General features: G+C 37.9%; 1 protein-coding gene across 2 annotated transcripts in view; it reads right to left on the minus strand.

Annotated features, from left to right (window-relative positions):
- The window catches only part of UNC13C (unc-13 homolog C), a 716,794-nt gene that overhangs the window by 660,962 nt on the left and 29,380 nt on the right, over positions 1-26,452 (minus strand). For both annotated transcript variants that reach the window (XM_043984190.1, XM_043984189.1), the window contains exon 2: positions 8,426-11,660. In XM_043984190.1, the coding sequence (XP_043840125.1) occupies positions 8,426-11,417 (2,992 nt within the window). In that variant the 5' untranslated portion in view covers positions 11,418-11,660. The remainder of the gene's footprint in view (positions 1-8,425; positions 11,661-26,452) is intronic.

Below are 26,452 nucleotides of genomic sequence, written 5' to 3' on the forward strand. Positions count from 1 at the left end.
GTTTCCAGATTCTTGGGCAGGCTATTACTCTTGGGTGAAGAAAGGGAAAGCTGGAAGGAAAGTATCTTCTCAGCCATTAGGAGTGTGCAAAAAAAAAAAATGCACAAAATTAAAGATTAGGTTAGAAACCCTATACCTTAAAGGAATGCAAGGGATATAGTCCAGCTTGAATGAAGGATAGAACAAGGACAGAGGAATGGGAACTCCCTTATTTCTTCATGTGCACCTATTTCTTTAATGACCAAATAGAAATGGCGTGAACCTGACCTTTAAGATCAATCATAATCAATTTCTTTGGGCATTCATTACCTCATCAGTAAAATGAGAGCATTTAGATAATTTGCCTCAAGTCACACAAGTAATATGTAACAAAGCTTATTTGAGAAGTCAAATATTACCATCCTAAACTCAAAGGAGTAAATTTAAGTTTATTAAACATAGTTTTCTTAAGACTATTAAACAATAATTCCAAGAATGCACTGCATCAAGTAGATGTCTCTATGGTATAACTTCTAGAATCCTTGGTTCCTCCAAAACTCAGCTGGTGTACCATCTGTACAAAAAGCTTATTTCTGGCTCTCCCAAGTTGTTTATGACTTCCCCTCTCTGATTACCTTCTATCCATTCTGAGTGTATGTTCTTGTATATACCTATTAGAGAATGTGAGTCTCCCCTCTCCGCATTACAATGTGAGAACTGGGATTGGTTTTGCTTTTTTGTTTGTGTTCCCAGGAAATAAGGACAGTGCTTTAGCACATGACAAGTATTTAATACATTTTCTTGAATGATTATTGCCCTCATTCAACAATGGAATTGCTTTGAAAAAAATGTATGTTTATTAGTGTCTTCATGTTATTTTCTGCACAAGAGAATGTAAGCTACTAGATCTGGGGAACAGATCAACTTAAAGTGAATAATGATACATTCAATTTCAATGCAATGCATACTGCTCATTCTAACACAAACTAAAATAGTTTAAACAAAATGCCTAGCCTGGTAGTGGTGGATGGGTGGGAGAACTAATCTATTAGCAATATAAATTATTACTCAGAAATATCACCATTTCAGAGGCTATATGAATAGGGACTGGAGGCAGAGTTCTGAGTAAGAGGTGGGGTACATTCTTCTGCTAGGAAAAAATTCAGGTGAAAGAAACACTAAACTAATTTTAGGCATATCAAAGCTAAACATCAAATTCATCACCATTCAAGCAACTGTAATACTCCATTTATCAGCATTTTAGGAGTCCCTGACTAGACTAGGATTTAAATCTGGAAAAATTAAGAATTGAATCTTTTACTTCAAAATCTTGGTGTGTCTAGAAAACTCGAGGTTTTTTCATCATTTACAATTCCTGTTGACATTTGTTTAGTGGGAATAAACTGTTCCAGACAGCATTCTGAATTTTTAATAATCTATTCCATATCAAAACAGGAACAAAATGACATTGGTGTAAAACTAGTGAAAATTCGGTGGCCCAAAGCAATGAAGCAGCAGAACAGTGATGTATTTGTGGTATGACATCAATTTAAATCCCATTGCCATGATTTCAGAAAACTCTACAATTTTGAAAAGAGTATGGTGTGTTAATCATCACAAAACACATATATTTCCAGGTTCCCTGGAAGACAGATGGATCACTAGCTATGGCACAGAGGTAAGATCAGGGCTTCTAGGCAAAGCTGGTGGTCCGATTTGGAGAGTCCTACAGAACTGTCCCTTCCACTGCCCTAACACAATTCATTAAATTCCCACAGTGTCTCTCTAGGGAATAAGGCATTAAAGGTCATTATTAAAATATAATATTTCCTCTGCCAAGTAAATTAAGATATTGCCAGACCCCAACACTTTACCATCAACTAGTTTATTAGATTATCCCTCACAGAGAAGAAAACAAGTATTTATTAAGAATCTATTTCAAAACTTTACAAATATTATCTCATTTAATCCTCACAAATATCCTGGGAAGTAGATACTGTTATCATCCCCATCTTATGGTTGAGAAAACTGAGGTAGACAGAGAATGAGTGACTTGACTGAGTTTCACACAGATAGCAAGTGTCTGAGTCCAGATTTGAACTCAGGTCTTGCTCATTGCAGTCCTACTATCAATACCCAGTGTCTCTCAGATAATAGAACCCTAAGAAAATTTATCATTGAAGAAGTTTTGATGGGTACACTGGATACCATGAGCTGTATGAAGTCCCTAGGCATTTAAGGCTACCAGGAGTGGAGGGAAAGGAAGAACAACACAGCAATGGAAAGTAAAGGGAATGTTGGTGGGAGGAGCTTCCAAAATAAACAATTAATTCAGAATTTTGTCTATATCTAAATCTGACAGTAGTAATCCCCAGGTTTGTTGAACAAGGTAACCTCTACCCCACCTTTTTACCTGTAATATTCAATGAAGTAGCTATAGGTTATGAGAGCAAGAATAGTCCAATTTACAATCCTAAGACTTGAGGGAAATCTAGCTCCTACCATGCATACAGGAGCAATCCCTCCTCTATCTCTTATCTTTTAAGGAGTAAAAGAGGTCCCAGTGTGGGGGCTAGAAGCATTTCTAGGATCTCTTCAGTTTGCTAAATAAATTATTTAGAATGCTAACACTGTGTAGCACTGAAATAACATATCGCACACTTTAATACTTTAAGATCCACTTTTAACTTAGCTTCCCCAAATAGTTGAAAACAAAGAAGTAACTAATTTCTATTATTCTATAATTCCACAGAGATCTATCAGGGAATGCTGAGTCATAGGATTTCATAGCAAGATTCTCAGGGTCCAATTTGACCTAGGTTAGAAATGAATAAAAGATGGGGGCAGCTATGTGATTCAGTGGATAAAGCACCAGCCCTAGATTCAGGAGGACCCAAGTTCAAATCTGGCCTCAGACACTAGACACTTACTAGCTGTGTGACCCTGGGCAAGTCACTTAACACTCATTGTCCTGCAGAAAGAAAGAAAGAAAGAAAGAAAGAAAGAAAGAAAGAAAGAAAGAAAGAAAGAAAGAAAGAAAGAAAGAAAGAAAGAAAGAAAGAAAGAAAGAAAGAAAGAAAGAGAAATGAATAAAAGACATCATGACTGCCTTATGCTGGCCAGAGTAAGAAAATCTGATGACCTCAAGCCAATGCCAAGGAAGCAGATGTCCATGTTACAAAAACCATCATACACTGCAATTTTGGGGGCTTTCTCAGCACAGATGAAGAACAGAGATCTGAGCTGGAGACTGACTCATTACCTTTCCTTGGCTAGCTTTTCTCCCAAAAAGCCAAGGCATATTGACAATGTAGGATGGGGAAGGTTGCCTAGCTCCTGGCTGAAAGGGGGCATGTTCTCTTGAAAATTAGGCTACTTGGGGGCAGCTAGGTGGCGCAGTGGATAGAGCACCGGCCCTGGATTCAGGACAACCTGAGTTCAAATCCGGCCTCGGACACTTAACACTTACTAGCTGTGTGACCCTGGGCAAGTCACTTAACCCCCATTGCCTCACTAGAAAAAAAACAAAAACAAACAAAAAAAAAAGAAAATTAGGCTATTTCAGCCTATTAAGTCATCAGTCTAGTGAACCCATTATCAACACGAGACTAACTTATAGATACATGTGCTAAATTACTTCAGAATAATTCCCTCAAGGCACTTAAAACAGACTCCAGAGAAAGTTCTTCTACAGCATCTAGACTCTAAAATGTTAAAGGTAGTCCAATTCCCTATATCCAGAGCAAACAAGGCAGTTACTCAGCCTAAGAATTTGCTTTTCTCTCTTAAAAGATTCTGGTTTTTGACAGCTGCTTGCATGTTTGTGCTTTTCATGTAATTTTCCAAAGGGACACAGAAGGCATCATATAGGCACATGGAAAGGAAGAGATAGGCACATGGAAGCAAACACAACATTTTTGTCATTATTGCATTAAAGGAAATGTATACTATTTAAAAATCAAATTGTAAGTAATTTGTTATCAATATGTTAAAGTATGATTATTTTAATTCTTAATTTAAAATATTTTCTTGTGGGATAAAGGCCTCTTCTTTTTTTTTTTTTTTAGTGAGGCAATTGGGGTCAAGTGACTTCCCCAGGGTCACACAGCTAGTGAGTGTCAAGTGTCTGAGGCTGCATTTGAACTCAGGTCCTCCTGACTCCAGGGCCAGTGCTCTATCTACTGCGCCACCTAGCTGCCCCTAAAGGCCTCTTCTTTAAACATGTTTTGCCAAAATGAATCATCTTTTAAAAGTAAGGAATATGAAATTCATGACTCTGTCCCTGTTCTGTCATCTGATTTGTATTTTGTACAATGTTATCTGACTTTCTATCACAACGCCAAGATATGGTGCTTCTCTACTTGTTTTCATATCAAGGAATAAGAACCTAGAAAAAGCATATATATATATATATATATATATATATACATATACATATACATATACATATACATATACATTTGATTTTTGTACAAGGTAATGTAACAAAATGTAACGATCATTAACTGAAATTTGAAAACAAAAAAGATAGTTCCTACTCTGAAAATAAGATAAACATCTGATCCAAGTAGGTTTCAGGGCGGGTTTTGACTTCCTTATATTTTCAAATCAGCCATACATTTACATAAAATTCCCAAAGAAGAAAGCCAATCCATAACAAAAATTTCTAAAACAGTATAGGGCCATATCTTTGCACACAGATTTGGAGAATGTTGCTTACTTTAAGTATAAGAAATATCTCTGTTAGCCTGGACTCTGGAAAACCATTCATCTGAGGAGAAGGACATGAAGCACAATTCAACTTGAAGGGATGAAGCTGCCTGGAGTATGTCACTAGCCAGAGACAAGTGTCTAACCTAAAGATGTCTTATTTAAGTCTGTGAGCAAGTCAAAAGCCAAGAGATCAACCAAAGGGTACAGATTCAAAATAGAGAAAAGAAAGTTGGCCCCAGGAAGAGATGACATTCTGGGAAATCATGGTATGCTAAATTCAGGAGAAAGAACCACACACCTTGCTTTATGGGCTCCAGCTCCTATAAACTCTAGGAAATAGTGGTCACTGGTAATAATCTATAGCAACTACTAGAGAAGGAAACCACATCACAAAAAGTCATGACAGCAATTAGTAATTTGACTAGAGATGTTAGGATCACAGGACCATTAATCTAATAAATGTTAGCATTCATATAGGGCTTTAAAGTTTGCAAAGTCCTCTAAAATATTATCACATTTGAGCTACAACAATCCTGGGAGGTTGGTTCTATTGTAATCCTTTTTTTTAAACAAAGAACCTGAGGTAGACAGAGTTTAATGACTTGCCTAGGATCAGACAGTTAGTAGATATCTGAGGCAGGATTTGAACTCAGGTCTTCCTGTCTCTAGGTCCTGCTCTCCATTATTCCACCTACCTGCCAACATAGAGGTAAAGGGAAACTAAGAGGCTATGGACTCCAATAACCTCATATTACAGAGGTTGAAGCTAATACCCAGAGAGTGGAAGTGACTTGTTCACCCTAACCAACCAGAACAAGAAAATGAATGAGCACCTGGTTCCAGGATTTAAAATGAATATCTTAAGGGGTTAAAGGGCAACAAGTACCAGATTCTGAAAGCCTATTTCCAAGAGCTGAAATCTTCAGAGATCATATAGGGCAGGATTTTGCTCATTTAAGGAGCCCTGCAAGAGGCAAGAATGCCACTTAACTTAGGTGGGTGATAAGTATAGTAAGTTCCTTACAGGCCGGAATCCCAGGAGAAATAGTGTCTTATGGGAAATGAAGGTGGGGAAAGAGAGAGACCATAGCAGGAGTATGCCTCTAACTAGCCTAGGACTCCCATACACAGAGCCACAGTATGGGAAAGCAGATTCTAAGAAAAGTGAGAGTCAACACTAACCAATTTTACCAAATTGAATCCACAAATCTATAGACTAAGATCTTTGAATGTGATCTAGCATCCAGTCCTTGAATGATTCTCCTACCTCCAAGGCTATGATGTGTCAGACAGCTAGTGAAGAAAAACACAGAGTGAAGATAGAACTACCTGGTGATTGAATGTTGTCTTAAAGCAGACACAGGAAGGTTTGGAATGCCAAAGTCAAATACAAGGAACTCATGGGACAAACAATCCAATAAAGGCTGTCAGATTTATTGAGGGAGCTACTCACAAAATAAAAGAGGTGGTCAGGGAAAATAGACCTTCTGCTGGAGTATTAGATGGAGTAAGGAACCTCTCTATGATGTCTGAGTGAATGGGGAATCCTCTGCCAAACCAATGAAGTCCAAAGGTTTTTGTTTTGTTTTGTTTGTTTTTAAACAAGGTTTTTACCTTGGTTTAGCAGGAGCAGGCATTAGCAGATGGAAAGGGGATTCTGTACCTAAGGACTGGTGCTAATTCATGCTAGAGGCGGGTAGCAGGGAAGAATCCTGGGAACTTGGCCAAAGAATTGATATTCAAACTTGCATTGTGTGAGAAAGGGAGCTTTAGGCTCTGTTACTGTCAATTTTACTGTGACAGTAATTCAACTTCCCTGACTCGGATTTTTGAACTTCCCTGGAATGTATTTTAGCTGGTCAGGAAGGCTACTAGGGTCATTATTTTTTTCTGATACCTTTAATGCTTCGTAGTTGAGTTTACCTGTGTATATATGTATGTATTGAGTGTTCTCTAGTTTCAAGGAGCAAAGTTAAATAGATAGATAGACAGACAGACAGGCAGACAGACAGATAGATAAAAAGCTTATCTATTCTCTTCTAAATAAAATTAGGACAGTGAGGGTTACAAGTTCAGAGCAAAGATGTATTGATTTGGGAAAATTTGGGGATAGTAGAAAACCAATCAGGCAAGTCCTTGATCTTGATAGTTAGATAAAAAGAGTAGATTTAGGAGATGATAGATGCGCTATCACAGATCTTATCAGAGAGTTGCGGTAGGTAGAGGGATAAGGAATGGTCCTGTGATTTCACTGTTATTGGGAATTCCTAGGGGAGGAAACACTTCCTGTGTCACTTTCTTTGCAAGTTTTAGAGAGATGTAGTACACAGAAGAGAGATTAAATAACTTGAGCAGAGTCACATATCCAGTTTGTGTCAGACGTGGGACTTGAACCTAAATCTTGGCTTCAATTCCAGCTCTCTAGTCACTACACCATACTGTCTTCACACATATTAAATTCCTTCATTTTTATTGCTATTTGGCTAAAGTAGTCAAGCTAGTTTATATGTATCAGCACAAAGCACCCTGACACTTTTCAACCATGTTAGTAACTGAATGGGATCAGTCATGAAGCAAATTCACCCAAGTGCTCAATGATCTGCCTGAGCCAACCAGAAAATGATGTAGAATTCTCGCTCTAGTAATAAAGAAAAAAGGTCTCTTTGCCAGCTATTTTAATTTAATCATTATATTAATTACCTTCTAATTACTTGCCAATAAAATTTGACCTGATGAATCATCCCCAAAACACGCAGTTAAATGAAGTAAATATCTTCATGATAACAATGACTAATAAATGCTCATTATTCAGTAGTGGAAAGAATAATGTTAATTCATTTAAAAAACCTATCACCATGTATATATAACCTCACAAAAAATACTGAGCCACTTGTCGAAGATAAATCACTGAGATAAATAGTGGGAGATTTGTCAGGAGGGTAAATCACCGAGGTCAAGATAAGCTGAAGTTAAATTTATATGAAAGGTCATAATTCGGAAAGTTACATCATTAAAAATTTCTTTCTGTTAAGAAGGCTTGACTTTTCCCATCAAAAAAAAAGGAAACAAAATCAAATTGCCTCCTTAAACAGTATAAAGTCACTCTTGCAGAAGCCAAAGCCTGAACATTCCTTTATGTGCCAAGGCACAGTACCTGAACTATAGCAAGCACTATATAAATGCTTATTCCTTTCCCTTCCCTTCCTTTACCAATGGGACACCTAACTGTATGTACTACCCATGAAATGTACTGAAAAATTTCTGCTGTTTTGGGGATTTTCTTTTTTCCCATATTCCAAGTCTATGTTGCCTTCAACTAGGATGTTGATTAAGCATCAATTCCTCCCTTCTTTCTAGCTTAATGAGTATAATACAGCCAAGGAATATGTTTTAGAGATCCATTATGGGGCAAGGAGAGGATACCCATAATTTCACTCATTTCTTTATGCCTGGAGCAAACATCATTCTTCCACAACACATAACTGGGAGCTAAAAGGTGATTTTAACTTAGCAGGCTACATTTAAAGTGTGCTATGGTTTTAACTTTTTAGGTTTAATTTTTTAGGCCTCAATTTTAGCATGAGTAACATGTAATCCCACCTGGATGAAGCAGGGCTATATGACAAAGGTAAATTATGTCTCCCCAAAGTAAATATAGACAATACCTATGATGAAACACCATTCTGCATTATAGAAATATTACATTTATAATGTAGCATTTAAATTTGAGTACCTCCAGCTAGAATCTTCTCCTCCAGCTCTGCCATTTGCTTCCTATATGCCCTTAAGGCAGCTTCTTTAAAAGAGGGACGAATTCTCTTGGGTTTTGGTACTTCTGGAGGCTTTTCAGGGACATTCTGGTTTTCATCTTCCCTTACTTCCAATTCAGTTATTGTTCCATTTAAAGGTTCCAATCCCTCTTCACTCATGATGTCATCTACCTGCCCATCATACCCCTCATCTTGTGGTGTTTCATAAGGTGTTTCATATGAAAGGTGTTCATATTCTGGGACATTATCATCCATTTCAGGAATGCTAGTTCTATTCTCTAGTTTGGCGAGAACTTGCTCCATCACTTCTACGTAATCTGTTTCATGTTCAACTCCAGGTTCACTGTAGTCTTCCTCGTCCTCTGCCTTATAGTAATATGGTTCAGTGTAGACATCAGAATCAAGGGTGGTACTTGACTCATTTGCTGTAGACTGGGATAAAGTTCTAAATCGCCCCATTAAGGATGACCCACTGTCCTCATAACCACTTAGGCTCTGAGTGCTTTTGTTCCATACAACTTCCAAAGCTGATTTAGCTCGTTGAAGGGTAGACCCAAACTTTGGAAAACTAAATGTCTTATCAGAAAGGTCTATGCTCAATCTGCTATGCCAAGACTTGGGTGCAGCATCCTCTGAAGCATCACTTGGTAATTCACTCTGACTCCGATACAGCATTGGTAGTTGATTTTGATTTTGGTAAAGTTCATTAGAATTAGCTTCTTCATAAGTATCAAATGGACCAACCCACTGACCTTGTGTCTCATTATCCAACCCTGGGCATGGGGAAGAATTGTCATCTAAGGTAAAATCATAGCTCTCCGAGTCATCTGGAAGGTCACTGTGGCACTTTCCTAGGTCATCCAGATCTTTGTTGTCACCATCCAACTGTGGATCAGATAGGCTGTTGGTGTCATAGTCAAAACCTTCCTGTGTGGATGAATCGAGGCCCAAATCTGCACCTTGTTCTGACTGATTCCAATCTTTCCATGGTGAGAGATCATCTCTTAAAGAGAGCTGAGAATCACTGTAATTGCTTCTGTCTCCTGAGACACACACTACTCCATTGCTGACACCGCTGTCCACTGTTTCAGTGTTCTCTATTTCATTGGGACCTTGGTCATTTTGAATACTCCTATTAAGGTTCTGGTCTTGGGAGCTACTATACCAATTGGATGTACCATCCTGTCTCCTCTGCCAAAGTTCTCTGTCGGAAGAAGATAAGAGAGAACTTCCATTTGTCCTGGTAAAAAACTGATTCTCTGAAAAATCTTCTGAATAGGATTGACATAGTTTGGAAAAATCAGATTCAGAACGGCTCAATTTGGGAGTGAGAAAATCACTTTGTGAGTGCCAGAGTGGAGCCACGTCAGCATAATAGGCCTTAGATTCCTTCTCCAAGTTCTCTGACGCAGGGAACTGTGGGGTTTCTTCATCATAGCCTGATTTATTAGAAAATTTGCTGCTGTCGGCAGTCTTATTCCTACTTCTAACATTATGAGATTTTGAATTGGACTTTGGACCACTTGCTTTGGTTTGAAACTCTGACTTTGATATCATGGCATAACTGTTTTTATTAAGATCAGAATCCAGATCTTTATCACTATCATCTGGTGACTGCCAACTGCTCCTTTTGAGTTTGGGCTCCACAGTGGAGAGCTTTATGTCCATACTCTCATAGGTTTGGGAGGTTGGCATGCCTCTGTCTTTTCTTTCTCTGATGTCATGAGTTAGAATATCTGTTGATACCCCAATGCCTGTTCCTTTAAGTTTATAAGACTTTTTCAATATGAAATCCCTCTGTTGAGGTGTTTCAAAGTATACCAATATGGGGCGAGGTTTTGCATTTGGACAGTCCCTTTGCTGCCCTATTCTTTGAGCAAATTCAATTTTTATAGCAAGGGGTGCGTCTGAAAACCCCATTTTATCTATGAGAATCCGGTATACGACATTGTCGACATATTCAAATCTGTCTTCGGGCACATTTAAAAATCTCAGACTTGCTTTGCTTCCAGTATGACTAATTTGTTTAATATAATCATGAATGTCTCTGGTTTCCCTTCGAGACTGGACAAAGCCAGTACGTAGCTGTTCTATTTCACTCTGAACAACCTCTACGCTGCTAGAGATCTCATCAATGGAGTGTTTGAGCGCGTTGACGTGGCCTCTTAATTCAGAAAGTTCTGTTTCAATTTGGCTGATTCCCTGAAGTTCCTTAAATATCATTTCCATAACATCATGGGTTTGGCTAATGCAGCCCGATGAACTAAAGCCAGGCTCGAGAGTATTTGTTTTCTGGGGACGGGCAGTTCTGTCTAATGATTTGCTTCGAAGTCCCCATGTTTTTTTCATTGTGCTCAACTCTGAATCAGAGGAGACAAATTCTTGGCTCTTTTTCCACTTCCTCAATTTGCGTAAAGCTCCTAGTTTCAGGCTATGTAATGTGCGCTCCCCATCTGAACTTCCCTCAGAAGGAGCAAGGCTGCTCAAACTCTTTCTATTGCGTCTCACTGGCATCGTGTATGAAGAGTGCTCCTTGATTTCAATGCTGCCCTTGATCTCGCTTAATGATTCTGAGTAGGAGCTCTCAATGGATGATAGCTCTTGAACCAGATCCTCATTACTGGTGTTTGTCACAAGAATATTCTTTTGCAGTCCGTTAGCAATCGCGACACGATAACTGAATGTGGGAGAGAGGGAATATTCTCTATTGACTTCGTCGTCTTCTGTGGACAAGTTGCGAGCAGATGAACACTTGGCAATTTTTTTAACAGTGCTCTTCAAAGTGCTAGAAAATTTAGGGGGTTTGGTCTGGCCAGAGAGGAGAGCGTCTTGCTCTTTTTTGCTAGGGCAACTTTCTTTCTTTTTTATAGGATTTCCCAATTTCTTTGTAAACATTCCTTTACAAAGCTTATGGAGATAAGGTAAGATCAGGCTCTTAAAAAGGTCAGACACCATGGAGGGTAATCTACATGTTCCTTCATGTTTGTAAAAACCGAATGATATACCCAGATGGAAATATGAAACTCCAACCCAAGCATTACTGTGTTTTATCAGTCACTTGAAGATAGTTGAGATGGTAAGTACTGCAAGTTTCTTGTCCTTGGATGAAGAAGGGCAAAGTTCCATTCATAAAAGACAATTTATTTTGAAGGGAAGCCACATTATTCTTTCTCTTCTTTCCATGGCTTGATGTAGTGTCTAAAAGGGAAGGAATTTTGTTAAAATGAATATATTAAAAGCAAAAACTCATTCTACTCTCTATATTTAGGGTCCCTAAAATCAAGATTAAGCTTAAGTGGCATACACAACATAAGGCTTCTCTTAGACTCTATAGTATGAAGACTCTCTCTACCCCTGTATGAATTTGCATGTATTTTGTGTTTATGCATCTTTATTTATTTTATTTTCCCAGTAGAATATAAGCTCCTTCAGGGTAGGGATCATTTCTGGCCTTAGCATCTCCATTACCTTACATAATGCCTGCTACATGGTAGGCACTGAATAAATGATTGTTGACTTTAGTACTGCACCAAATACAATTGAAGTACCCATTATACTTTGTCTATGTCAGTATGAAAAATGTCTTTAAGTGATTGAATTCAAATAATCTCTTATTTTGAAAAACAAAGTTGAAATGAGTTCAATAACTGGTCAGTGATCATCTAATAACCAATTATTTTACAAAGAAATTATTTTATAACTATTAATAACTATTCAACCATTCCCCTAAAGGAAGACACTACTAATAAGTATCTATAGAATATTAAGAAATGGATATCATTGGTCCCACATCTGACATAAATGGCTATAGCTAACCTACTATTGTCATTATTATCATAACTGTACTTATTAATTAATATTATGACTTTCTCAGGTTCTTTCCCTTCCAAGATTTGTAATTTGGAGTCAACACAAACTCTTTAAATATTATATACCATGTATAGAGGCACTATTGCTATGTACAGAGGAAAATATAATGCTAAATAAAACATGATCCATGAAGGTTGTTATTTCATTAAATTCAATACAACAACTATCAAGTTCATATTATGGTCCTGGCCTCATGGAGCTTACATTCCACTGGGCCCAGGTATTATGGAATTGTAAGACCTTTCTTCTATTATTTTAAATCATTTGCTGAGTTATCTATTTCTTAAATTGCATGAATAAAAAAATGGTTTACTTTAAGTAAAATATCAAAAGGCTGCATAATGTTGGAAAGGTTACGGGAGCTAGAGTCCAGAAGACTTTGGTTCATTTTCACATTTTATGTGAATAAAAATCTAAAATATATAAATAAAAAATACAAAATGACTGTTGAAAATTCAAGGATATGTTTAGGTGCCATGATCATCCACCACTGGGTATATGTTGTTCCTTGGACTATGTAATCTCATTTTCTTGAGACAGAAATATAAACCATAGGATAACAAAATATAAAATTGGAAGGGATGCTGGAGATCATCAACTCTAACCCCTCCTTTTGAAGATGAGCAACCTGAGGCAAACACAGGCTGTGACTTGCCCACAATCACACAACTAGAAAGCTGGAACACAAATCTAGAGTAGAAAAGGACCTTAGACAAAAATCTCATCCAAACCTCTCATGTGACAGATGAGGAAACTGAGGCTTGGAGAAGTTAAGTAGCCTGTACAAAGTCACATAAGTGCCAAAGCCTAGACTCAAGCTTAGGCCTAGGATTCTAAATTCAGTGCTCTTCCCATTGTGCTACCATGACTAAAGCAAACTGAGGCCCATAATGGCTATCCCTGAAACTTGTGGAAAATAGAAAAGGAAACTCCCAAGCTCTGTTATTTTTGGGGTATGTGCTTGATTTCTTAAATTTCTCAAATATTAATTAAATAATGTATTTAAGCATGTATTTTGTTTAGAAGACATTAAGAATGCATAAGAAAAACTAGTATGCAAGTTGTTTGAAAACTGTAAAGCACCATGTAAATTTGAATTATTGTTGTTATACCTGGGGGTAGGGGGGGGAGTCCATCTGTAGATTTCCTGGTGGCTGAACATTCTTTTTTTTTTTTTGCTTTTTTATCATAAAAGTATTTTATTATTTTCTAGTTACATGTAGAGATAGTTTAACATTTGTTTCTATAAGATTTCTTGTTTCAAATTGTTCTCCCTCCCTCCCCTCCATCCCCCCTCCCCAAGACAGCAAGTAATCTGATATAGGTTATATATGTACAATCACATTAAACATATTTCTGCATTAGTCATGCTGTGAAAGAAGAATCAGAGCAAAAGGGAAAAACCTCAAAAAACAAAAACAAAAAAAGTAGGAATAGTATGGTTCAATCTGCATCTAGATTCCACAGTTCTTTTTTTCTGGATTTGGAAAGCATTTTCCATCATTAGTCCTTTGGAACTATCTTAGACTATTGTATTGCTGAGTAGAGTCAAGTCAATCACAGTTGATCAACACACAATGTTGTTGATACTGTGTAGAATATTCTCCTGGTTCTGCTCATCTCACTCAGCATCAGTTCATGTAAGTCCTTCTCTGAAATCCACCTGCTCATCGTTTCTTACAACACAATAGTATTCTATTACATTCATATGCCACTACTTATTCAGCCATTCCCCAATTGATGGGTATTCCCTCAAATTCCAATTCTTTGCCACCACAAAAAGAGCAGCCATAAGTATTTTTGTACATGTGGGTCCTTTTCCGTTTTTTGTTCTCTTTGGGGAAAAGACCTAATAGTGGTATTGATAGGTCAAAGGGTATGCACAACTTTATAGCCCTTTGATCATAGTTCCAAATTGCTCTCCAGAATGGTTGGATCAATGCACAGCTCCACCAACAATGCACTAGTGTTCCAATTTTCTACAGCTTCTCCAACATTTATTATTATTTTCCCTTTTTGTCATATTAGCCAATCTGATAGGTGCCAGGTGGTACCTCAGAGTTGTTTTAATTTGTATTTCCCTAATCAATAGTGATTTGGAGCATTTTTTCATATGGGAATAGATAGCTTTGATTTCTTCATGAGAAAACTTCCTGTTCATATCCTTTGACCATTTCTCAATTGGGGAATGACTTGCATTCTTATAAATTTGATTTAGTTCCCAATATATTTTAGAAATGAGGCCTTTATCAGAAATACTGGCTATAAAAAGTGTTTCCCAGCTTTCTGCCTCCCTTCTAATTTTGGATGCATTGCTTCTGTTTGTACAAAAACTTTTCAATTTAATGTAATCAAAATCATCCATTTTACATTTCATAATATTCTCTATCTCTTGGTTGGTCATAAACTGTTCTCCTTTCCAAAGATCTGAAAGATAGACTATTCCTTTCTGTCCTAATTTACCTATGGTATCACCTTTTATGTCTAAAGCATGTACCCATTTTGACCTTATTTTGGTATAAGGTGTAAGATGTTGGTCTATGCCTAGTTTCTGCCATACTCTCTTCCAGTTTTCCCCAGCAGTTTTTGTCAAATACCAAGTTTCTATCCCAGAAGCTGGAGTTTTGGGATTTAGCAAATAGTACCTTACTAAAGTCATTTACTACTGTGTCTCTTGTGCCTAACCTATTCCATTGATCCACCACTCTTTCTTAGTGGCTGAATATTCTTGGAAATGTGCCAGCATCTATTCTAATTTGTACTGAGGCTTCTGGAAACACAAACTTATAGCAAAGTCTGTCAAGTAATAATAATAGCTATTATATGTATAGTACTTCAAGGTTTGCAAAGTATATTACAAATATTATCTCATTTGATCCTCACAACAGTCCTGAGAGGTAGGTGAGACAGACAGAGGATAAGTGACTCTGCCCTTATACACACAGCTAGGAACTGTAGGACACTGATTTTGAATTCAGTTTTTCCTGACTCCCAGGCTCAGCCCTGTCACTGACACTGTCTAGATGGCTAGACAGGAAGCTGTATGTAGAGTTTTAGTCAATTGGTCTCTCTTTGAGTTGAACGTGTTATTGGAAACACATGCCCTTCTTTTCAAGGAACTTGAGGATGAGGAAACTACCGTTAGTTTGATTTCTGAGGACAAGATTAAAGGTGGTAAAAGCTGTTTTTTAGCAAGAGGTAGATTTTTTAAGTAGAGAAAGAATAATGTTGGATAACAGAAAGAATGCAAAATGATAAAAATTTTTACTTCATTTTCATTTTTCCTGCCAAGGGAAATGATTTTAGGGTTCAGGATAGTACAAAAATGGCTGAAACTCCAAACAAGTGGAAAGAGGATAGAAAGATGCTTTGGCTATTTTCAATGAATATGACTCCTTGAGGACAATGCTATTCATGGGGGCAGCTAGGTGGTGCAGTTGGATAAAGCACCCCTGGGAAAATCGCTTAACCGTCATTGTCTTACCAAAAAAAAAAAAAGAGAGAGAGAGAGAGAGAGAGAGAGAACAACCATATTCTTTTGTCTTTATAGTCTCAGCACTTAGCATAGCTCCTGGAACACAGTAGGTCCTCAAAAATTTGTTAAATTGAATGACTTCAAATCACAAGGCTGAGATAAGCTTCATCTCAAGGTATTGAAAGATCTGGCAAGCAGTGGTGGTTAATCAGTATTGATCATTTAAAAAGTGATCAATGGTCAATTGTCATTGAAAAAAACCTTTGAAGACTGAGGCACACTATAAATCTGGAGGACAAATGTTTTACCAACTTAAAAAATAGGAAAAAGTATGGAATCTTCCATACTCTTCAATTGTAGGCAAAATTCCAGAATCTTTTATGAAATGCTCACAAAACAACCCCGTTTAACAAGGAATGAGGAGTTCGCTTAGAACCCGCATAGATAGAACAAAACTAGCCCATGCTAGCTTACCATGCTTCTTTCTCAACAATACCATGAGCGCTATAGATGAGGGAAATGTTATATGTTGGAACACCAAGTCCAACATCACTGGTGAGCGAGGTACACAGGACTTCAAAAATTTTTGGTCTTAAGAACAGATGACTTCATTGAGGCATTTGGCAAAATTATTCATCATGTCTTTTGGAAAAGTCAGAGAGATACGTGCAGTCCAGTTAGGTAGATTTGGAATGGGTTAAAAGATGTGGAATCAAAGAATAATAAAGTGACATTCTTTTTAAGCCATACATCTTTCTTCTGCCCATAGATTTCTCTCAGTTATATAAAAGTGACAAATAAAAATACAATGAAACTTTACAGCCCTGGCACTTGGAGCTGGCATCACTGCTAATTGCAGGTAGAATGACTACTGAAAGAGAATCCCAGTGTGCTTACATCTACATTTACTTACTTTACTGGCACTTTGGGAAGCTTGGCTCCATGGCAAAAATGCCATGAGAGAGGGAGGCTGTCCAAAATAAGCAACTATAAAGAGTCTTATTAGTGGTGTATTGGAAGGAGTCCTATATCTGGAATCAGAGGAAGTGAGGTTACATGGCAGTTCTTGACAGCTGACCTTGGGAAGGTCATATAGCTAGTCAATGAATAAGCACTCGGTGAACACCTACTACATGCCAGTCACTGTGCCATGTGATAAGGAAAGAAAGGCAAAAGACAGTCTGTCTCAAGGAGCACAAAATCCAGTAGAGGAGACAACATGAAAACAACTATATATAAACAAGATATAGATATATAGATATAGATAGATATACTTTTAGGCATTTATACACACAAATATAAATAGAAATATAGGTACATATATTTGTAGATATATGCACAAGGTATAGACATGTCTAAATATGTATAGTCTCTATATATCTATATATTACTCGTAGAGCCTATATACACATAGACATATATTATTACATTCAATAAACAAAATACTAATCATGAAGGAGGAATAAATTATGATTTGAAGGTTCACTAACTCTTTATGTGAGGATACTTACATAGCAACGTTGGCAACCTATAGCATTAAATGATTCTCTTATACTCAAAACACATATATGTATGTGTATGTGTATATCTGTTTATGTGTATATGACTATTCTGGGGACCTTGTTTTGTCCTTACATAGAATAAAAAGGTTAGATTGGATGATGGACTAAGATCCTTCCAGCCCTAAATTTATAATCCTATAAAAGATTATGTGAGACACAGTAGATAGAGCACTGGAGACACAGTGGATAGAGCACTGGGCATGAAATCAGAAAGACTTGAATTCAAATTTGGCCTCAGACACTAGCTGTGTGACCTTGGTCAAGTCATTCAACCATGGTTTGTCTCCATTTCCTCATCTGTAAAATGGAGATAATAATAATAATAGCACTTACCTCCCAGGGTTGTTGTGAGGAACAACTGAAATACTTAGCACTTAGTAGAGTGTCTGGTACAGGGTAGGCACTATGTCAATGCTGTTATTAGTAGTATTACTATTACTATTACTATTATGGATGGAGAACTGACCTTGGATCCAGAAGACTTGGCTTCTGGGTTCAAGTCCCACCCTGACACATAATGGCTTTATGACCCTGAGCAAGTCCCTTAACCCCTCGGTGCTCTAGGTAGCTTCCTAAGACTACAAATTACACAGAAGATAATCAAGTGATTGATCCTTATACCAATGAAATAATTGCTCCAGTTCCTGACCTATAAATATGTTTGTGTGCATAAAATTACATGTAATTATATGTTATAAATAAATCACACACACACACACACACATATATATATATATATATATAAACTTTTATGCCCTCAATCTGCTTGATTCTTCCTCAAAAGTATAACCAAAAAAAAGTGCATCCTGGAGTTTTAGACTTACCAAAAAGTATTAACCCAACCAAATTAGCATCCTCACCTTCAAAAGTCAAGTTAAAAAAAGCAGTGCACAATTACAGTAGAATATAAATTACTCAAGGGTGGCAACTAAGATGCTTTTGTCCTTGCATCCCCACCGTTTGGCAGAATGTTTGGCATGTAATCACTTAATAAATGCTTGTTAAATTAAACTGTATCTGGTTATCACATATTAATTCAAGCACAGTACTTTGTCCATTCTCTTAGTTTTTCTAAAACTATGCAGCACATTGAGATGCTTGGTAGCAGGCTACGGGGCTTAAGCCAAATACAAGACTGTTAAGTTATAGGAGTGGGGCAGTTAGGTGGTACAGTGGATAAAGCACTGGCCTTGGATTCAGGAGGACCTGAGTTCACATCCAGCCTCAGATACTTGCCACTTAATAGCTGTGCGACCTTGGGCAAGTCACTTAACCCTCACTGCCCCACAAAAATTTTTTAACAACCATTAAAAAAAACGTTATAGGAGTAACTTCCATTTAGTCATCTACGTATTTGGAGCTGCCAGTTTACTGAACTCAACACTGATGCTAAATGAGGCAAAAAGATCTTTTTTTTTTTTAAAGAAACAAACTGTATTGCAAACTGCCAAAAAGAAAGAATTCAAGTACTGTGGAGCCCCAGTCAGGATAGCACAGGATCTAGCAGCTTCTACATTAGAGGACCAAAGGGCATGGAATATGATATTCCAGAGGGCCAAGGAAATGGGATTACAACCAAGAATCACCTACCCAGCAAAACTCATCATAATCTTTCAGCAGAAAAAAAATGGGACTTTAATGAAAAAGAAGACTTTCAGATATTTGTGATGAAAAGACCTGAACTGAATGGTAAATTTGACTTTCAAATACAAGACCCTAGAGAACTATAAAAAATTGGAGTTTGGGGTCATACAGTGGGTGACTGTTGGGGGGGGGGGTTGTCCACTGCCCCATGATGACATCCTTAGGGTTAAATTGAAGAGTGAGGGGAATGCACTAGGGGAGGGGGAAGGACAGAGGTGAGATCCTACATGAAAGAAACAGGGGGCAGCTAGATGGCGCAGTGGATAGAGCACCCACCCTGGATTCAGGAGTACCTGAGTTCAAAGCCAGCCTCAGACACTTAACACTAACTAGCTGTGTGACCCTGGGCAAGTCACTTAACCCCAATTGCCCCGCAAAAAAAAGAAAAAAGAAAGAAACAGGAAAAGGCTTATGGAGTGGGGGAAGAGATGGAAGAGGAGCAGGGCAATAAATGAATTTTACACTCAACAGAAAAGGCTCAAAGACCTTAAACTCATCAGAGTTGGCTCAAGGAGGAACTAACACACACCCAACTGGGTGGAGTAATCTATTTAATCTGGGCAGTAAATGAGCCTAACACTCATCAAAATTGGCTGAAAGACCTCAATCTCATTAGAATTGGCTCAAGGAAGGAATCACTCAATTGGGTGGAGTAATCTCTCTAACCCTGCAGGAAAATAGGAGGGGAAGGGGATAAAGAGAGAGGGGCAAAAGAAGGAAGGGCAGAGTGGGGGAGGGGACAGACAGAAGCAAATCCCTTTTGAAGAGTGATAGGATGAAAGAAGATGGATAATAGAATATCATGGGAAAGGGAATAGGATGGAAGGGAAACAGTTAACAATAGTAATCATGAAAAAGACAAAAGGGGGAAAATCTTACAAAAAATATTTATAGCAACTCTTTGTGGAGGCTAAGAATTGAGAATCAAGAGAATGTCCATCAACTGAGGAATGACCAAAGAAGCTGTGGTATATGATTGTGGTGGAATGGTCATGAACTATAGGAAATGACAAATAGGATAATCCCAGAAAAACCTGGAAAGACTAATGAACATCGATGTATAGTAAAGTGAGCAGAGTTGGGAGGACATTGTGCATAGTGACAGCAGTATTGTTCAGTGAGCAAATGTGAATGACTTAACTACTCTCAGCAATGCAATGATACAAGACAATCCCAAGGAACTAATGAGGAAGCTTACTATTCACCCCCATAGAAAGAACTGATAAAAAGAACACTTGTGGATTGTACATATATAACCTGGTTGCGATCTTGTGGAGGGGGGAGGAAAGGGAGGGAGGGAGAAAAATTTGGAACTCTAAATCTCATGAAAATTAATGTTGAAAACTACCCTTACATGTAACTGGAAAAAATAAAATAAATGTTTGTTGCTTAAAAAAAAAGCCAAAATTTTTTTTTAAAAATAAACAAACTGATTTTAAATAGAAAATCACTTAATGTTATATGTTGCCCACTTTGCTATGTGAGTATCCTCACATAAGAGTTAATGAAGCTTCAAATCATAATTTACTCCTGCTTCATTATTAGGATTTGGTTTAATGAATTTAATAAATAATTATTATTTATGTTGCTTATCATACATAAAATTGCTGTAAAGACTGTCTGAGGAGGGAGAGGGGTTAGCCTATAGCTTCAGCTGAAGCAAAAGATACCACCACCAGAGCCAGCTAGGTAGATGTTGGTTTTTTTCCTATTGGTGATCTTCCCTTCCAGCCCTCATCTGTTTTTTGCTTTGCACTTTAATCAGGAACTTTCCCTTATTAATGTGACTTTGCTTTTTCATATTCCTGACTTTTGGCAATCTGATTCTCACCTACTGTTCCCCAGCTTTTCTCCAGTGTGTGGCATCTGCCTTACCTCAAACCATTGTGGCAATCTTACTGCTTAATCATATAGTTGGATGTTCTTTCCCTGGGACTATTAACTATGACTAATTCCACCAAATGGATTCATCAGAAAGGCCTCATCATCATACTACATTGATATTTATAAAAATCAGATGATATATGAGAAAGTGCTTTAAAATTTTTAAGAACTATAAAATATATAAAGTATTGCAATTGTCTAAAATATTTGGAAGGTATTCTCCTTTAAAATACAAAGAGAACAATTTAGAGGCAGAGGGCCTAAGTTTAAAACCCAGCTTTGTCATTTATTTTTAATCGTCAGCAATTCACGAACTCTCTAGGCATCTGTTTGCCTGGTTGGTTGGTTCTTGTCCTTCATTCTCAGAGAGGACCAAATAACATCACTGTGTTGGAGTCAAGGTATAGTGTGTCTGACTGTGGCTGATCAGACCAATAAAAGTTCAGAAGGCCATGCCACAGGTTGTGTACCAAGAATCCACATGAACATTTGGGATGGAGATGTTTCTAAATTTGCTCATTTCACATTTCTTTTGAGCTATTGCAATTCTGCTTTGTTCACAGAGCACAGTGCCTTCTTTGATGAGCTCTTTCTTGATCAACTAGATAACATTTGATGCCCCTTCCAATTACAATTCTATGATCCTAAAGTATTATATCCTTCAAATTCCATCATAGATAGAGTAAATCGTTGGGTAAGGAAATTCTTTCATTACATAATTTATATAAGGACAGAAGTTTCAAGTGGAAGAAAAGCACCCTATTGGTGGTATACTGGAAAGAACATTGACTTAGAGTCTGAGGACCGAGACCTCTGTTCCCTACTATGTGTTGCACCTTAAGCAAGCCATCCAACTTCCCTGGATCTCCCTCAACTTTCTCATCAGTGAAATGATAGTTGCACTAAGTCCTAGTTTCTTAAACTGTGGTTTGTGACCCCATATGGGGTCTCATAACTGAATGTGGGTGTTGCAAAGAACTTTACAACAGTACAAGGTTATGTATACCTATTTTATATACCTATATACCCAGGGTCACAAAAATTTCTTTTGCAAAAAGGGGTCACAAGTAGAAAAAAGTTTAAGAAGCCCTGTACTAGGTGACTTCTAAGGTTCCCTCCAGTTCCAAAGTAATGATTTTGAGAATAATGACTAGAAACTTAAATAAAATTTCCAAAAAAATCTGGGATTGGTTGGTCTGCTTAACCAAGAAGACTTAAAATTAAGGCCAAACACTGATTAGTCAGCAAATGGACTTAACAGATTTTTTAAAAGCAGAAACATAAATGCTAGAACCATAACATCATATTATACATGTTGGTGAAGAGTGATGTCAAATTCAAATATATGTCTTAAGAAATCACAAAATAACATTATCTATGTTGTTTTGTACTTTTATTTATTTTGGAAAATATTTCCCAAATGAGTCTTAATCTAGTTCAAGATGCACTTGGGAGTTTTGCAGCTTCTTGAGTTTGACACCTCTGGGTTGAACCGATGTAGGAATGACAGGAATGCAGGAGCAACTAAGAAGCCTTTATAGAAAAGGACAAGGGATGGGTAGAAACCTGGAGAAAGGGGGCAGATGAGCAAGAGGGAAGCAAAGGTGAAATAAAGGGGAGTCAAAAGAAACAAACAAAATTATATAAAAATAATTATTATCGGGGCAGCTGGGTGGCGCAGTGGATAGAGCACCAGCCCTGGAGTCAGGAGTATCTGAGTTCAAATCCGGCCTCAGACACTTAACACTTACTAGCTGTGTGACCCTGGGCAAGTCACTTAACCCCAATTGCCTCACTAAAAAAAAATATATATATATATTATCGGGAGCAGCTAAGTAGCACAGTAGATAAATCACCAACCCTGGATTCAGGAGGAACTGAGTTCAAATCCGACCTCAGACTCTTGACACTTACTAGCTGTGTGACCCTGGGCAAGTCACTTAAGCCTCATTGCCCCACAAAAAAAAAAAAAAGATTTTTTTACAAGAAAACAATAATTATTATTATTATTATTTTAGCTGACATACAATGTTTCAAGGGGGAGGGGAAGGGAGAAAAGAAGGGTACAAACATTTATTAAGCACTTGCTAGGTGCTAAGTGATATGCTAAGCACAATATTATATAATTTGATTCTCACTACTACCCTAGGAAGTGGCTGCTATTATTATTCCTTTTTTTACAGTTGAGGAAACTTAGGTAGACAGGGCTTAAGTCACTTGCCCAGGGTCACATACCTAGTAAGTGTCAGGGGCTCTTGCATCTGTCTCCTCCTTTCCACTCACACAGCCACCAACCATATTCAGGCCTGTATCATCTATCTCCTGGAGTGTTGCTGTAGCCTCCTAATTGGTCTCCCTGCCTCTCCAATCCTGGCTCTCCTCACCAACCCATCCTACACACAGCCACCAAAGCAGTTTTCCTAAAATGTAAGGCGAACCTTGACACTCCCCAACTCATTCAACTTCATTGGCTCTGTATTTAACCTCTAGAATTAAATGTAAATGAGGGTTTAGTATTTAAAGCCCTTCCCAGCCTAGCCTTGTCCTCCCTTCCCGGCCTTATTGCATATTTTTGCCAAACTGGCCTTTCATTTATGGCACTGTTCTTCACATATTGTGCTCCATCTCCCTTCACCTTGCCTCTTGCTTTGCCTTTTCCCCAAGCCTGGAGTGCAATTCTCTCCTGACTTCAGGCTCCTACAATCCCTACCTTCCTTAAATGCTCATTTTAGACAACATCTTCCCCATGAGATCTGTCCTATTACCCCCTTTATTAGTGCCAGCCCACCCAAATCTCATATCTTTTGTATATTTAAGGGTTGCAAAGCACTTTATTTAAATTACAATGATGAATAAAAATTGTTTTATTAATGATTAATAAAATTATTTATTAATTTAGCACCATCCCACTTGATCCTTAAAGCATCTCTATGTATGAGGTAGCTGTCATACATACTGTCCCCATTTTCATATGGGTAAATGAAGGATAAGAAAGGATAAATGGGGGCAGCTAGATGGCGCAATGGATAGAGCACCGGCCCTGGAGTCAGGAGTACCTGAGTTCAAATCCGGCCTCAGACACTTAACACTTACTAGCTGTGTGACCCTGGGCAAGTCACTTAACCCCAATTGCCTCACTAAAAAACAAAAAACAAAAAACAAAAAACAAAGAAAGGATAAATGATTTGTCTCTGGTCAGAGAGCTAATATGTGGGCAACATTATATTTCTCAATTTTCTTATGTGTAAGATGAAAGGGTTAGATAATGTGATATTTATAGCTGTGATCCTAAGTCGCTAAGGTACTATTTTAATCAAATTTCATCGTAAAGTAAATCTTTGGTTAATGCAATTCTCATTGAAAGTATAGTAAGGCAGAAGGAGGAAGGAAAGAACCCTATCAAATGTAGTGAACAAATATCTAATCTGGATTCAGACAGCCAAGGTTCAAGTCCCAGTTTTGCCAGTTATTGCTTTCGTCACCTTGAATGGCGATGGGACCCAAATTTCTCATCAGTAAAATGACAGTGTCTAACCACATGACATCAGAGATCCCTGCCAGATCTAAATTTATGATCTAATGAGTCTGTGTCATAAATATAAATTCTTGCTCTGCTAACTTACTATAGGTGTGACCCTAGACTAGTTATCCTCTAGATCTGTTTCCACATCAGTAAAATGAGAAACTAACTGACTTTTGAGACCCCCTTGCACCCCTAAATCTATGCTATTTTATTAGATCACAGGATCCAATAAGATATGAACCCAGGACTCCTTGGAGTTCATATTCTTTTGACTACACCATGCTGCCTATCAGTGAGGTTTTAGGAGACTGGAGAAGATAATCAAGGAATAACTTATGTTAAATGAGTTTTGAATTGATGAAATGTGTGATAAAGATTTCTGAGAAGCCCTTCCTGATCTTTTCCCATTCCCACTCCACAAAAATAATAGTCTGAAATTTGCCACCCAACCAAGAATCAGCTACCCAACAAAACTGAGTCTAATCTTTCAAATGGGACTTCAAGGAAATAATTTTACCACAAGCCTATATCTCCCAATTGCCATCCTTTGCTCCTACTTTTTTTTTTTCCTCTGAGACCAAACAAACAAGTCTAACCCTCTATCCATCTACATGATATCCCCTCATGTACTTGATGATAATAACCATCTTTTACCTTTGTCTTCCTTTTTCCAGGCCACATATACCCAAGTCCCTCAACTATTCTTTATATAGCATGGTTTTGGGTCCCTTTGCCCATTATGGTTACCATTTTCTGGGCCCTCTATAGTTTGTTGATATCCTTCTTAACATGTAGTGCCCAAAACTAAAATTAATACTTCAAATGTGTTCTGACCGGGGGAGAGCATGGTAAGAATAAGTTCTTTCTGGGGGCAGCTAGGTGGCGCAGTGGATAAAGCACTGGCCTTGGATTCAGGAGTACCTGAGTTCAAAGCCAGCCTCAGACGCTTGACACTTAACTAGCTGTGTGACCCTGGGCAAGTCACTTAACCCCCATTGCCCTGCAAAAAATAAAAAAACAAAAAAAAAGAATAAGTTCTTTCTTACTCTAAAAATTTTAATTAATGCAGGCTTTGTGTTTGCTTTTTTTGACAACCACATCACCCTTCCATCTACTGGGACTCAAACAATGGACTTCCCCCAGAAAACATTGCATTTGTGTCCATCCTTTCTGATTATATCTTCTCTTTAATCCCAGGTATACTGGTGCTAGAGTAGAGTCGGAATATTCCTTACTCTCTATTATGATTTCTATACTCTCCCATCATTCTTCTCCTTTGCAGTTCAGTCTATCAAAATTCATCACCTGTTGTCCCCTTTCTCAAGAAGTTCGGTTCCTGGCTCAAAATTCCCTTCTCTAACACATCCTCTACCCTTACACTAGGGAACTTCTACATGTGTTGATTTTCTCTTAAATACCCAAACCTCCCAGTTCTTCAACCCATTAAACAACCACAACCTAATCCTCCACTCCATCACAACTACACACTGAGAGAGTCCTATCTTTGACCATGTTATCACCCATAATGATTTCACTGTCATGACCAAGAACTCTGAAATTCCTTATCTCTCTCTATGTCTTCTACCTAAATAGAGCTTCATCTTCACCATGACCCTCCATATATCCCTAAACCATCACCTCCTTTCTAAATTCGTTTCCTTTTCTTTTCAATCTCAGCTCTTTGGTTAATCAACTCTTCACTTTCCTCAACTTTTGAAGTATTTTTTCCCCATTCTATGGTTGCTCATACCCTGCCAAATCCCAAACCTAGTTTATTCTCACCATTTGCAACCCTAAAGAAGCTAGAGGGGCAGCTAGGTGGTGCAGTGGATAAAGCACCACTCCTAGATTCAGGAGGACCTGACTTCAAATCCAGCTTCAAACACTTGACACTTACTAGCTGTGTGACCCTGGGCAAGTCACTTAACCCTCATTGCCCCACCAAAAAAAAAAAAAAAGAAGAAGAAGCTAGAGAAAGTGACTACTTGGCTCACAGCAAATTTGCAGTCTCTAATTTCAACTGATCCCTCAA

The sequence above is a fragment of the Dromiciops gliroides genome, chromosome 2, assembly GCF_019393635.1.
Source record: "Dromiciops gliroides isolate mDroGli1 chromosome 2, mDroGli1.pri, whole genome shotgun sequence".
Classification (NCBI taxonomy): domain Eukaryota; kingdom Metazoa; phylum Chordata; class Mammalia; order Microbiotheria; family Microbiotheriidae; genus Dromiciops; species Dromiciops gliroides.